This window comes from Microcaecilia unicolor, chromosome 4, assembly GCF_901765095.1.
Source record: "Microcaecilia unicolor chromosome 4, aMicUni1.1, whole genome shotgun sequence".
Taxonomy (NCBI): Eukaryota; Metazoa; Chordata; class Amphibia; order Gymnophiona; family Siphonopidae; genus Microcaecilia; species Microcaecilia unicolor.
In genome coordinates this window covers 195203382-195216294 of record NC_044034.1, presented here as the reverse complement: position 1 = coordinate 195216294, position 12913 = coordinate 195203382, and the positions used below count along the sequence as shown (strand labels likewise).

The window sequence follows — 12913 nt, the reverse complement described above, 5'->3', positions numbered from 1 at the left end:
TCCCGTGCAGGTCTGTAATTAGTACACCAGCATTTAAGTCAAACACTCCCTGTTTAATACTGTTTTGTTGACTTGAAAGCCCACTTATCTGATTTTCTCCAACAGAAACAAATAAAAACACAAAAAAACTTTTCTATGGTTCATTACTGCTGATTTTTTCCCCAACAGAAAAAAAAAAAATCAAAACTTTTCTATGGATTATTTTTTTAAAAAATCAGTTACATTTGGTAATCACATGGGCTACTAAACAGTAAAGATAAGCCATTGTGACTGGTAGGGTTCCCTCAAGTATAGCAAATGCAATATTTACCAATAGCATTAAAAGTACAATTCTAGGGGGAAGGGGGGGTTGGGAAGTTGGGGTGGGTTAATGGGTGAAAATGCTGAACTACACACGTTGTTACAGTATGTATTTTTAATTTACATGTTCAATAAAAACGCATTTGTATTGTGTTCAAATAGTTCGGATCCACCAGTAAAATGATTGGTCATGGCAGCAACAAACTATATGAGAGAAGGTAAAGGTAAAAAAAAATGGAGCGGGAAGAAGAAATTCCCAGACAGTTAATAAATATTCAGAAGTTATAGCTCAGTTAAAGCAGATTCTGATACAACAGGAAGCCTGTAACCAAACCTGATATTTCTAGGTTTACAAGTTATTCTAGGCAGGACCATGGAGGTATTGTTAACTGTTACTACTTGCACAGAAAAAATTACCTAAATATCTAGACAACTCTAATTCAGTACATACAGCGTTACCTTCTTAAATGAGAATCACAATAAAAACGTATATTACAGCGATTAATAACTGCAGAAAGCAACCTTACGAACAGAGAACCCCTAGGCCTTACATTTGATGTCTGCATACATGTGGCTTACGGTGAACCTGTCCTTGCCCTCGGGGGCCCAGGCCACCCTCTCAGCCATCAGGAACAGGGCCCCATCTTGCTTCTTCTGACGCACCTTCTTGACAATTAACAGCACTTCCTCCGAGGACGTGGCCATGGCGGCTGGAAGGAGCTGTGAGGCAGAACAGAGAAGACGGGCAGAGATTAGGGGCCGCTCCGCTTTACGCACTTATTTCCATGAGAAGCAACAAGGCCACAGGCAGCGATGCTCCAGGTGGAGGGAGATGTAGGCGATGCTGGACGAAAGAGTTTGAATATCAAAGTGCTGCAGCTGGTCACCCCTCCCCCCTGGGGCAGCGGTTGGTGGTGTCAACTTGTCAACTCTCAGTGCACTGTCTGCAGCCCCTGCGCACTCGCCGAAGCCCCGGGTCACTTAGGGACGCACCGTGGCTGCTCTCGGCCGCGCACGTCTGGGAGGGAGCTCCGCTCGACGCGGCTCCACCCGTTCCCCCACTTCCCGGTTCCCACGCACCATTCCTGCCGGGCCTGTTATACTCTAACCCCGAGCGTGAGCGACGATAAAGCGATGCTGAACAATAAGAACCATAGTTACTGCACGCACAGCGACCACGGCTCCGCTTCCCTTCCCACACTTCCTGGTGCGAACCGCGTGCCTACGGCGTGACCCATGGACCAAACAAACCACAGCGCGCTCGCCTGTCGCTTTGCACGTAGCGCTGATACGACGCTGGCAGCTCATGTGTTTGTCCTGCGGCCTGCACAGAAAAGTGCACAATATCTAGTGGCGTGTTGGTAAATGTTTAACAACAGGTTCTGTCGTCCCCCCCCCCCCCAATTGCAGAGCTGGCTATAGCCAGGGGGTTACCATGTGGCTCCAGAAAAAGGAGGACGGATTGAGCCAGCCGGGTTTTACTTCCATTGCTTTCAATGGCTCAATCCGTCCTCCTTTTTCTGGAGTCGGGGGGGGGGCAATTCATTACTCTCTCCAGAGGGAAAAAATTAAATGCTCCCAGGTTCCAATCTAATTCATAACAGGGGCGTATGCGTATCTGAGGTTCAGTGGTAGGGAGGGGCGGGCACATTATAGCCCCCCGCCGCCGACGACAACAATGACCCCCCCCCCCCCGCCCTGCCGTCACCTACCCCCGCCGAGGTCTGCTTCCTCCTGCCTGCCGGTGCCTTTTACTTCAGCTGGCGGGGGACCCCAACCCCCCCCCCCGCCAGCCCAGCCAAGGTCTTGTTTAAGTTTTCTTCCTTGTGCTGCGCTGTAAAAGCTGCATCCCTTCCCTTCCAGTTTCGGACAGAGTCTGATGTCGCAGTGTTGCAGGAATTACCACTATTGTTAGCAGAATCTGTGGTACTTCAGGAGTCAAACACCACACACCAGAATGAGAGAGAAATCTTTATTTGCCAGCAAACAAAGTAGGACATCAGCACTAGGTCTCTTCTTCTCTTTCTCAGCTCTCTGGATCCTGCGTCTCCTGTCTGTCCTCTCTCGTCTCAGCTCTTTCTGTTGTCTCTCTTCTAACGTAAGTTCAGGGTTGCCAGGTGGAAAATTTTTTTCCAGCCCGATGGAGCCCAAAAAACAGCCCAAAACCCGCCCAAACACAAACCCCGCCCCTGACACCCCCACCCCGCATCATCAACCCCGCCCCCGCCGTCATCAACCCCGCCCCCGCCATCACCGGCCCCGCCTCCCACGTCACCGGCCCCGCCTCCCCGTCATCGCCCCCGCCTCCCACGTCATCGGCCCCGCCTCCATGTCATCGGCCCCGCCTCCCCATCATCGGCCCCGCCTCCCACGTCATCGGCCCCGCCTCCCATGTCACTAACCCCGCCCAAAACGTCATTAACCCCACCCAAAAACGTCACTAACCCCGCCCCCCCCCCCCGCGGCCGAAAAAACCGCCCTGAAGGCCAAAAACAGCCCAAAAAACCGCAACCCGCCGCGGGCAAAAATTTCCCGCGGCGGGTCGCGGAAAACCGCCCAATTGGGCGGTAAAACCGCCCACCTGGCAACACTGCGTAAGTTGCTTCTGCTCTCAGTTATATAGGGTCCTAAGCATAGGCGTAGTTTGACTGTTTCATTTGGGGGGGCAAAGAATGGGCGGAGCATATTAGCATATCATTTGCATATATACATATGCAAATGAATATGCTAATGTGGAGGAAGGAATTGAATTTACAGGCAAAATATCACAGATGCACATTTCAAAAAGCTGACACATTTCAATTAATAAATTATGAATAAAATACTTTTATCTACCTTTGTTGTCTGATCATTTAGTTTTTCTATTCGCTTTGGTCCCAGTGTCTTCTGTTTTATTCAGTGTCTTCTTTCCAGTAGGCTTCCCTCTGCTCCCCACCCCTCGCAGTCCCATCCATCTCTTGCTCCTTCCTTCTGCTCCCCACCCCTCGCAGTCCCATCCATCTCCTGCTCCTTCCCTCTGCTTCCCACCCCTCCCAGTCCCATCCATCTCTTGCTCCTTCCCTCTGCTTCCCACCCCTCCCAGTCCCATCCATCTCCTGCTCCTTCCCTCTGCTTCCCACCCCTCCCAGTCCCATCCATCTCTTGCTCCTTCCCTCTGCTTCCCACCCCTCCCAGTCCCATTCATCTCCTGCTCCTTCCCTCTGCTTCCCACCCCTCCCAGTCCCATTCATCTCCTGCTCCTTCCCTCTGCTTCCCACCCCTCCCAGTCCCATCCATCTGTTGCTCCTTCCCTCTGCTTCCCACCCCTCCCAGTCCCATTCATCTCCGGCTCCTTCCCTCTGCTTCCCACCCCTCCCAGTCCCATCCATCTGTTGCTCCTTCCCTCTGCTTCCCACCCCTCCCAGTCCCATTCATCTCCTGCTCCTTCCCTCTGCTCCCCACCCCTCCCAGTCCCATTCATCTCCTGCTCCTTCCCTCTGCTTCCCACCCCTCCCAGTCCCATCCATCTGTTGCTCCTTCCCTCTGCTTCCCACCCCTCCCAGTCCCATTCATCTCCTGCTCCTTCCCTCTGCTTCCCACCCCTCCCAGTCCCATCCATCTCTTGCTCCTTCCCTCTGCTTCCCACCCCTCCCAGTCCCATTCATCTCCTGCTCCTTCCCTCTGCTTCCCACCCCTCCCAGTCCCATCCATCTGTTGCTCCTTCCCTCTGCTCCCCACCCCTCCCAGTCCTATCCATCTTCCCTCTGCTCCCCCCCCCCCCGCGAGGTCCAAGATGGTGACTCCGTTTACCCCCTCTCTTCCTCCCTCCCTCCCTCCGGTGCAGGCAACAGTCTTCAGCTTTTTCAGCGTTCCTGGCAGCGATAGCGATGTACACGCTGCCTTCGGTCTGCCCCGGAAGTCTTCACTTCAAGTTCCTGTTCCCACCTATGCGGGAACAGGAACTTGAAGAGAAGGCTTCAGGGCAGACCGAAGGCAGCGTGTACAACGCTACCGCTGCCAGGAACGCTGGAAAAGACTGCTGCCTGCGGCGGAGGGAGGGAGGGAGGAAGAGAGAGGGGTAGACGGACACGCTCCTCTCCGTCCGCTACTCCGCTTGGCTTCCCTGCCCTCTCTGTCTGCGTCCCGCCTTCCTCTGACGTCAGAGGAAGGCGGGACGCAGACAGAGCAGGGAAGCCAAGCGGATGGAGAGGAGCGCGTGCGTGCATGTGTTGTTTTTTTTTTTTAAACTAATGGCGCGGCGGCGCCTCATCGTCGTTTGGGGGGGCATTGCCCCCCCTCGCCCCCCCCAGTCTACGCCTATGGTCCTAAGCCCTTCTGGCCCCCCTTTCTCACCAGATGGTAAAGAATAGATTGATTACCCTGCCTTGAACTAATTATTACTTACACATTACTTAAAATATCAGTTACATAGGTTTGAGATATTTCCTAAACTGACCTATGACCTGGGGCCTCTCACACTAGACAATGTGGCACCTATCTCTTGCATTTTATTATTATTAAATTCTCATATTCCCAGTCATAGCTTCATACTAACTGCTAACTGGACTCTGGCATTCATTAAGGGGTCAAGGGCCAAGGGGCCAGTCTTGCTTAATGGCGCACATACATTTATTATTACTTTCAGAAAACCAGTCCTTCATTTAGCTATAATTAATCAAGACTTTCCCTGACCTCTTTCACCTAGCTTCCTACACAGAACTCGCTAGGACTGTGGATAATTCAAACCAAATGATGACCCCTTAAACTGCAGACAAAGCTTCACTTGAAAAGTCAGTCAAAGATGTAACACTGAATTGAAAAGATATTCTATATAGAAATAGAACTTATTAATTACACAGAATAAAACATATTCTAAAATAAGCAGAAATCAGAATTCCTTATAAGACAAATTCTAACTCATCTAGAATATCTGTATCTACTCTATCTTCTTCTAAACAGCATTAGCCTAATCCTTTAAACTGCCTGCAATATGCCTTGCTTATAATGGTATCCAGATGTGGTAAATAATTACTTCTCTCTGACCTTTCTAACCTCTTAGTCTAGCAAAAGCTAGACTTCTGAGTAAATTAAAACCAGATGGCATTCTTCCATCACTTGCAGGACTGAAAAGGTAAACACCAAATTAATATGACTTCTTTGCCCAAGCTGCCTCATCCCCCCCTTTGAGACTAAAATCAGCTTATGCAGAGATAAGTCTCACAACTCAAACTCTGGGGATTATAGTTTTCTTCCTAATCTAAAACAAATACAGCAAACTAATCAAGCAATAATATTCCAACAGTCTGTGCTAGTCACAGATTAATATAATGTTCTCAGTCTTTGAGTTCTTATACCAGTTGGGATAGAACCTCAACTGACAAGGATCAAGCTCTCAAATTCCAGGAAAGCCAGAATCAGGCAAGAAAGAGTCTCAGTATGAAGCCGAAGTCCAGCAGCTCCTGCGGTATGCAGTTGACCCTTCTTTTCAGCTAGTAGATTCTTTGGTTCGGGTCAAGCGCAACTTCAATGGCTCCGCGGGATAACTTTCTGCTCTCCACTGTTTAGGCTCCGTCTGATCCGTGCTGGGCTCAGTCTGGTCAGCAGACTTGATTCGAGACCAATGGACCCATGGAGTTATCCCTGCGACCTTCACAGCTGTAGGGGTAGAAAGCAAAACAGTAAAAGGTCCTTTCCATCGGGGCCCCAAAGGCTGGAGCCTCCAGTCTTTCACCCAAACTCTATCCCCTGGCAGGAAGGAATGTACCTGAGCCTGGAAGGGGACAGGGTTTATTTCTCTCACATAAGACTGAAGCTCAGAAATTATCCGGCCCAAGAGAGCTACCTGCTCCTGCATCTGGGCAGACCCTAAAGTCCCTATATCTCCCTTAATTCCCTGCAAAATGGCTGGGGGCTTCCCATACACAATTTCAAAGGGAGAGAGGGCTGTTCCTTTAGTTGGGGTGCATCGGAGGCGGAAGAGGGCTAGTGGCAGTGCCTGTGGCCATTTCAGTTGGGTTTCCTGACAAATCTTTGCTAGGCTATTTTTCAAGGTTCTGTTTGCTCGCTCAACCTGCCCTGAACTCTGGGGACGGTAGGCACAATGCAATTTCCAGGTAATGTGCAATGCGCGGGACAGGGCCTGAAGTGTGGCTTCAACAAAGGCAGGACCATTATCTGAGCCTATGGCAAGGGGCAGTCCATACCTGGGGATGACATCCCTTAGGAGGGCTCAAGCTACTTCTGTGGCTTTCTCAGTAACTGTAGGGTATGCTTCCACCCACCCAGAGAAAGTACAGACCATAACCAAGAGGTATCGGAGCCTACCGCTCCTGGGCATTTCTGTGAAGTCTATGACTAGGGACTCAAAGGGTGTTAGTCCTCTAGACTGAACTCCTGGTGGAATACGGGGTCCCTGACGAGCATTATTCTGGGCACAGAGAGTACATCGGGCAGAGGCAGTGGCAACCAGACTATCCAATCCTTCCAACACCACTACTCGACTGAGTAGGTGAGCTAGTGCTGTTTTCCCTAAGTGTGACAGATCATGAGCTTGAGACACTACAGGCCAAGCTAGGTGGCGTGGCACCAGAACTCTGGTATCAGGGAGATGTAACCAACCATCAGGTCTCCTTACTGCCCCTTCTTCTTGAGCCCATTTCTCTTCCGTTTGGGTGTACATAGGCGTCCATTCTTGCAGTCAAATCTGGAACAGGGGGGTCACAGTACCTGCTGGGGGTCCTCGAGCAGCTTCCTTGGCCACCCGATCAGCATGGCGGTTCCCTCGGGCCACTGGAGTATCTGTCCTTTGGTGTCCCCTGCAGTGAATGACAGCTACCTTTTTAGGGGCCCAAACGGCCTCTAGCAACTGCAGTATTTCAGGTCCATACTTAACAGGTTGGCCTGCGGCATTTATGAGTCCCTTTTCCTTATACAAAGCTCCATGAGCGTGTAGAGTTGTGAAGGCATACTTGGAATCAGTATAAATGTTGGTCACCAGTACTGCTGCTAGCTCCAGAGATCGTATGAGAGCCACAAGTTCTGCTTTCTGGGCTGAAGTTCCTCGGGGCAGGGCCCTTGCTTCTATCACCTTGTCCTCTGTCACCACAGCATAGCCTGCCAATCGCTTTGAGTTCTCCACGTAACTACTTCCATCTGTGAAATAAATTACATCTGGGTCCCTCCAAGGAACATCTTTAAGATCTGGTCGACTGGAGTACACTTCATCCATGGTTTGGATACAGTCATGATCCGGTGGTCCCTCAGATGCTGGCAAAAGAGTGGCGGGATTGAATGTAGCCACTGTTTCCAGGTGTATCCGTGGATTCTCACATAAGCTGGCTTGGTACTTAACCATGCGGCTATTTGTAAACCAGTGGTTGCCCTTGTACTCCATGAGGGTGAGAACTGCGTGGGGGACTTTAACAACCAGTTCTTGCCCCAAGGTCAACTTGTCAGCTTCCTGGACCAGTAAGGCTGTTGCTGCAATGGCCCTCAGGCAGGCTGGCCATCCTTTAGCCACTCCATCCAGCTGTTTAGACAGGTATGCAACAGGCCTCTGCCAGGATCCCATCATCTGGGTCAGCACACCCAGAGCAACCCCCTGTCGCTCGTGGACATACAGTGAGAAAGGTTTCTCCACATCAGGAAGGCCTAACGCAGGGGCTTGGAGTAGGGCTTTCTTTATGGCGATGAAGGATTGTTGAGCAATAGGTCCCCATTCAAATGGTTCCTTTTCACCCCCCTTTGTGGCCTGGTAAAGGGGTTTCGCCATCAGTGCAAAATTCGGAATCCAAATTCTGCAGAATCCGGCTGCTCCCAGAAATTCCCTAACTTCTGGACTTGGGTTGGGGAATTGCAGCAACCGCTTGCTTCCTACTAACATCCAGTCTCCGACTTCCCTGGGAAATGCAGAAGCCCAGATACTTCACTTCTGACTGACAGAGTTGGGCCTTCGAGCGTGAGACCTTATAGCCTGCATCCAAGAGTAACTCCAGCAATTCTCTGGTAGCCTCAAAACACTCTTCCTGGGTCACTGCTGCAATCAGGAGGTCATCTACATACTGGAGTAAAACTCGCCTGGAAGGCTCAGATTTAAAAGTCTTAAGGTCTTGTCCTAGGGCAGTCCCAAAAATGGTGGGGGAGTTCTTGAACCCCTGTGGCAGGCGGGTCCATGTATACTGAAGCTTCCATCCTGTTACTGGGTTTTCCCATTGAAAGGCGAAAAGCAGTTGACTGGCGGGGGCCACCCGAATACAAAAGAAGGCATCTTTTAGGTCCAGTGTTGTGAAATGGGTAGCTCCAGAAGGTATCAATCCCAGCAGGACATATGGATTAGGCACTACAGGGTGTAATGAAATAGTGGATTTGTTGACCACTCGTAAGTCTTGGACTGGCCGGTAGTCCTAAGTCCCTGGCTTCTGGACTGGCAACAGTGGCGTATTCCATGGAGACTGGCAAGGTCGAATAATTCCATGGGATAACAGACGATTCAGATGTGCTTGAATCCCTTCCAGAGCCTTTCGGGGAATTGGGTATTGACGAAGATGGATTGGCCGGGCACTTGGAAGTAAATCTACATGGACAGGAGGAATATTTCGGGCCAACCCTGGGGGATTATCTTCTGCCCATACCCCATTGACCTGGAAGCTGTCAGCCAGAGATAGGTCAACTTGGCCATGCGACTGATGCAGCCGCCATTCTTCTTCAAGGGGGCAGCAGAAACTCAATATGCCCTTAGGGCTGGATGTCGGGGGCCGAAAGGAGACTGAAGTCTGGCCATCTGAGTCAAAGGAAATTTGGGCCCTAAGCTTGGACAGCAGGTCCCGGCCTAACAAAGGGATTGGACAGTCTGGCATATACAGGAATTCATGAGTGACTGTGTGTGAGCCTAATTGGCATCTACGGGTCACCAGGAAGGGCCTCCGGTTCTGCACCCCCGTGGCTCCCACCACTCGGACAGTTTTTCCAGACACAGGCGCTAATCGCTCTGTCACAACAGAATGTTCAGCTCCTGTATCAATCATGAATGGAATTGAGCGGCTCCCTATGGTTAGCTTGACCATGGGTTCCTGGGAGCCCAGTTTGTAGGAACCCGGTCTGTCCTATTCATCCCATTCTGCCATCTCGGCTATCCCAATGATGTCAGATTCAGAAGGCTCATACCTTCCCTCTCGAACTCGGCCTCGGCTTCCTCGATCTCCTGGTCCCCTTCTCAGTCCCTGGCGCCTCTGGGGGCATTCATCTTTCCAGTGCCCTCTTTCCTTACAGTAGGCGCACTGATCCCTCTCCAATCGTGGTCTGGGATTCTCCCCTCGTGGCCGGGATTGATTGAAGGAATCTTGGGGCCTGGCTGGCAGTCCGGGGTCCCACTTTGGCTTCCCATTGGCTAGAGGTCGACCTCGGTTAAGGGTGGAATTAGTAATGGCTGCCGCCAAAAGGTCGGCCTTCTTCTGCATCTTCCGGTCAGCCTCTCAGCGCATCTCCTGATCCCTATTAACAAAAACTTTTGTTGCGATCTCAATTAGCTGGGTGGTATTCATCCCTGCGAATCCCTCCTGACGCTGCAGCTTCTTCCGGATATCTGGCATACTCTGGGCCACCAATGCACTATTCACCATTCTCTGGTTTTCTAGTGCCTCAGGGTCAAATGGGGTGTATGTTCTGTAGGCTTCAATTAGTCGCTCTAAAAAGGCCCCAGGGGATTCAGTTGCCCCTTGGAGAATTTCAGAGACCTTTCCCAGATTAATGGGCCTCTTTATGCCTTTCTTCATACCTTCCAGCAAGTCCCGGCAATAGCCAGACAACAGTTCATAATGCTGCCCATTATTTGGATCCCAAGCTGGAGCTGCGCGAGGGAACCGAGTTCTAACCCATTCCTCTAGGTCCTGTGTCCCCTCGGGGGCACGCGCTCGCTTGATGGCCTCAGCATTTTGTAAAATCTTCCGCCTCTCCTCAGTTGTGAAGAGGGTCAGGAGAAGTTGTTGACAATCAGTCCAGGTTGGGTTATGGGTGGCCATAATACTAGCCACTAGGTCCACCACTGCCTGAGGCTTTTCAGTATAAGAGGGGTAATGAGTCTTCCAATTCAGGAGATCGGTGGTTGTGAAGGGTACATACTGGTAAGCCTGTATAACCTGACCCTGATTATTAGGATCCGGTCGAGTGGTGGTTACCTGGCGGAGGGGCAGAGCTCTCGAGGAGGTGGGAATGGAATCTGAGGTAGAGCTAGGAGCTACCCTCCTATCATGCTCAAAGGTGATTGCAGCAGGTCTAACCCATTCAGGGGAGGCGTGTTGAATCCCTGAGGGATGGGGAGGGGTACTCATAGACTGAAAGGTTATCACAGGTGATTCAGTCCATTGAAAGGGATGCTGAGCCCCTGATGAGTGGGAAGGGGTACTAGAGGGAGAGGCTGGGCTGTCGGGAGTTGAGGAGTCAGGGGGTGGAGCCCAAAGCGGGTCTTGGGAGGTTAGCAGGGAAGGATGTGGCAGAGGAGGGTAGATGCTGGGTGAAAAGTCCAACCTAGGATGTGGCGGGGTTTGCACAGAAGGGGAGGAACTATCCGGAGAAGCCTGTACTGGAGAGGCTTGGGCTGGACGCCGTGGATCTCTGGGGGTGGAGCGGAACCCCAACAATGGGCCATAAGGTGGTGGCTCAAGATCTGAGGGGTCATCAGAGAGTATGGGTTTTTCGGACAGGGTAGGGGTGGAAGCCACCGATTGGGTGGTAGGCTTCCTGGGGCTCTTTCCCTCCTCCAGTTTAGATTTTCTAATAATCTTTCTTTGAACGCGGCCCAACATGAACTTCACTGGGGATCCCATATAAGTTTTCAACCAAGAGGGAGGGTCAGTCACAAGGCTGTCCCAGGAATCTATATAGGGGAGTTGTTCAGAATATTCTGGTTCTCCTACAACTATGCTGTAGACCTTCCGGATTACTTCAATATCTAAGCTGCCACCAGGGGGCCACCCCACTCCCATAGATGGCCACTCAACTTCACACAAGGTTCTTAGAGTACTTAAGCTTAAAGTCTGTCCATAATCATTAAGTAAAAATTCTTTCTTAAAATTCTTAAGCATACAATCTAGGGGAGTAGCAATTTTTCTAGACGATGTCCCTCCCATAATGCTTACAGTTACAACACACAGAAAGGAAGGGAATTTTTGGAAGTGTGGTAAGGGGTCCACACATCCAGAGACAAAAAGTAAACAAACAACAATCGCTTCCTTCCGTCGCTGGCCAGTTGAACTCGCGTTAACTGGAACCGCAGCTATAAGAAGTCCACACTCATTTAATCATTCATGCATCACACACATACTGTACAAAAAAATCCCACCCAACAATTTCAGATTTCTCAGATACAGATAAGCTCTGGCGGTTTCCCTACTAGTCCCCACTAGACTAGAAGGTACTAAGGCCTTCGCTGAGAGTTGATCAGACTCCCCTTCCCTCAACTTTTGAGGGTCTGGTTTACAGTTTCCTAGCTAGGATTACAATACAGAATACATACCCGGGCAATGTTCCTCAGTCAGTTGGGTGCCAGAAATTGATGCAGGGTCCGGGATCCCACTTCTGACACCAAGAATTGTTGCAGGAATTACCACTATTGTTAGCAGAATCTGTGGTACTTCAGGAGTCAAACACCACACACCAGAATGAGAGAGAAATCTTCTTTATTTGCCAGCAAACAAAGTAGGACATCAGCACTAGGTCTCTTCTTCTCTTTCTCAGCTCTCTGGATCCTGCGTCTCCTGTCTGTCCTCTCTCATCTCAGCTCCTTCTCCTCTTTCTGTTGTCTCTCTTCTAACGTAAGCTGCTTCTGCTCTCAGTTATATAGGGTCCTAAGCCCTTCTGGCCCCCCTTTCTCACCAGATGGTAAAGAATAGATTGATTACCCTGCCTTGAACTAATTATTACTTACACATTACTTAAAATATCAGTTACATAGGTTTGAGATATTTCCTAAACTGACCTATGACCTGGGGCCTCTCACACTAGACAATGTGGCACCTATCTCTTGCATTTTATTATTATTAAATTCTCATATTCCCAGTCATAGCTTCATACTAACTGCTAACTGGACTCTGGCATTCATTAAGGGGTCAAGGGCCAAGGGGCCAGTCTTGCTTAATGGCGCACATACATTTATTATTACTTTCAGAAAACCAGTCCTTCATTTAGCTATAATTAATCAAGACTTTCCCTGACCTCTTTCACCTAGCTTCCTACACAGAACTCTAAAACATATTCTAAAATAAGCAGAAATCAGAATTCTTTATAAGACAAATTCTAACTCATCTAGCATATCTATATCTACTCTATCTTCTTCTAAACAGCATTAGCCTAATCCTTTAAACTACCTGCAATATGCCTTGCTTATAATGGTATCCAGATGTGGTAAATAATTACTTCTCTCTGACCTTTCTAACCTCTTAGTCTAGCAAAAGCTAGACTTCTGAGTAAATTAAAACCAGATGGCATTCTTCCATCACTTGCAGGACTGAAAAGTTAAACACCAAATTAATATGACTTCTTTGCCCAAGCTGCCTCAGCAGCACGTTGACGTCCTGCACGTACAACGTGCTGCGACGTCAGACTCCGAAACTGGAAGGGAAGGGATGCAGCTTTTAACAGC

The 12913-nt window shown here is 49.9% G+C and overlaps 1 protein-coding gene across 7 annotated transcripts in view; it reads right to left on the bottom strand.

The window, feature by feature from the left end:
• Nucleotides 1-12913, bottom strand: part of GTF2H1 (general transcription factor IIH subunit 1) — a 1055813-nt gene that overhangs the window by 309711 nt on the left and 733189 nt on the right. For 2 of the 7 annotated variants that reach the window (XM_030201089.1, XM_030201092.1), the window contains exons 1-2: nt 1294-1527; nt 852-1020 (exon numbers count right to left, since the gene is read on the bottom strand). In XM_030201089.1, the coding sequence (XP_030056949.1) occupies nt 852-1020; nt 1294-1383 (259 nt within the window). In that variant the 5' untranslated portion in view covers nt 1384-1527. Of the gene's footprint in view, nt 1-851; nt 1021-1265; nt 1545-12913 lie in introns of those variants that run through there. The other 5 variants (XM_030201094.1, XM_030201093.1, XM_030201088.1 and 2 more) reach the window with 5 other exon arrangements.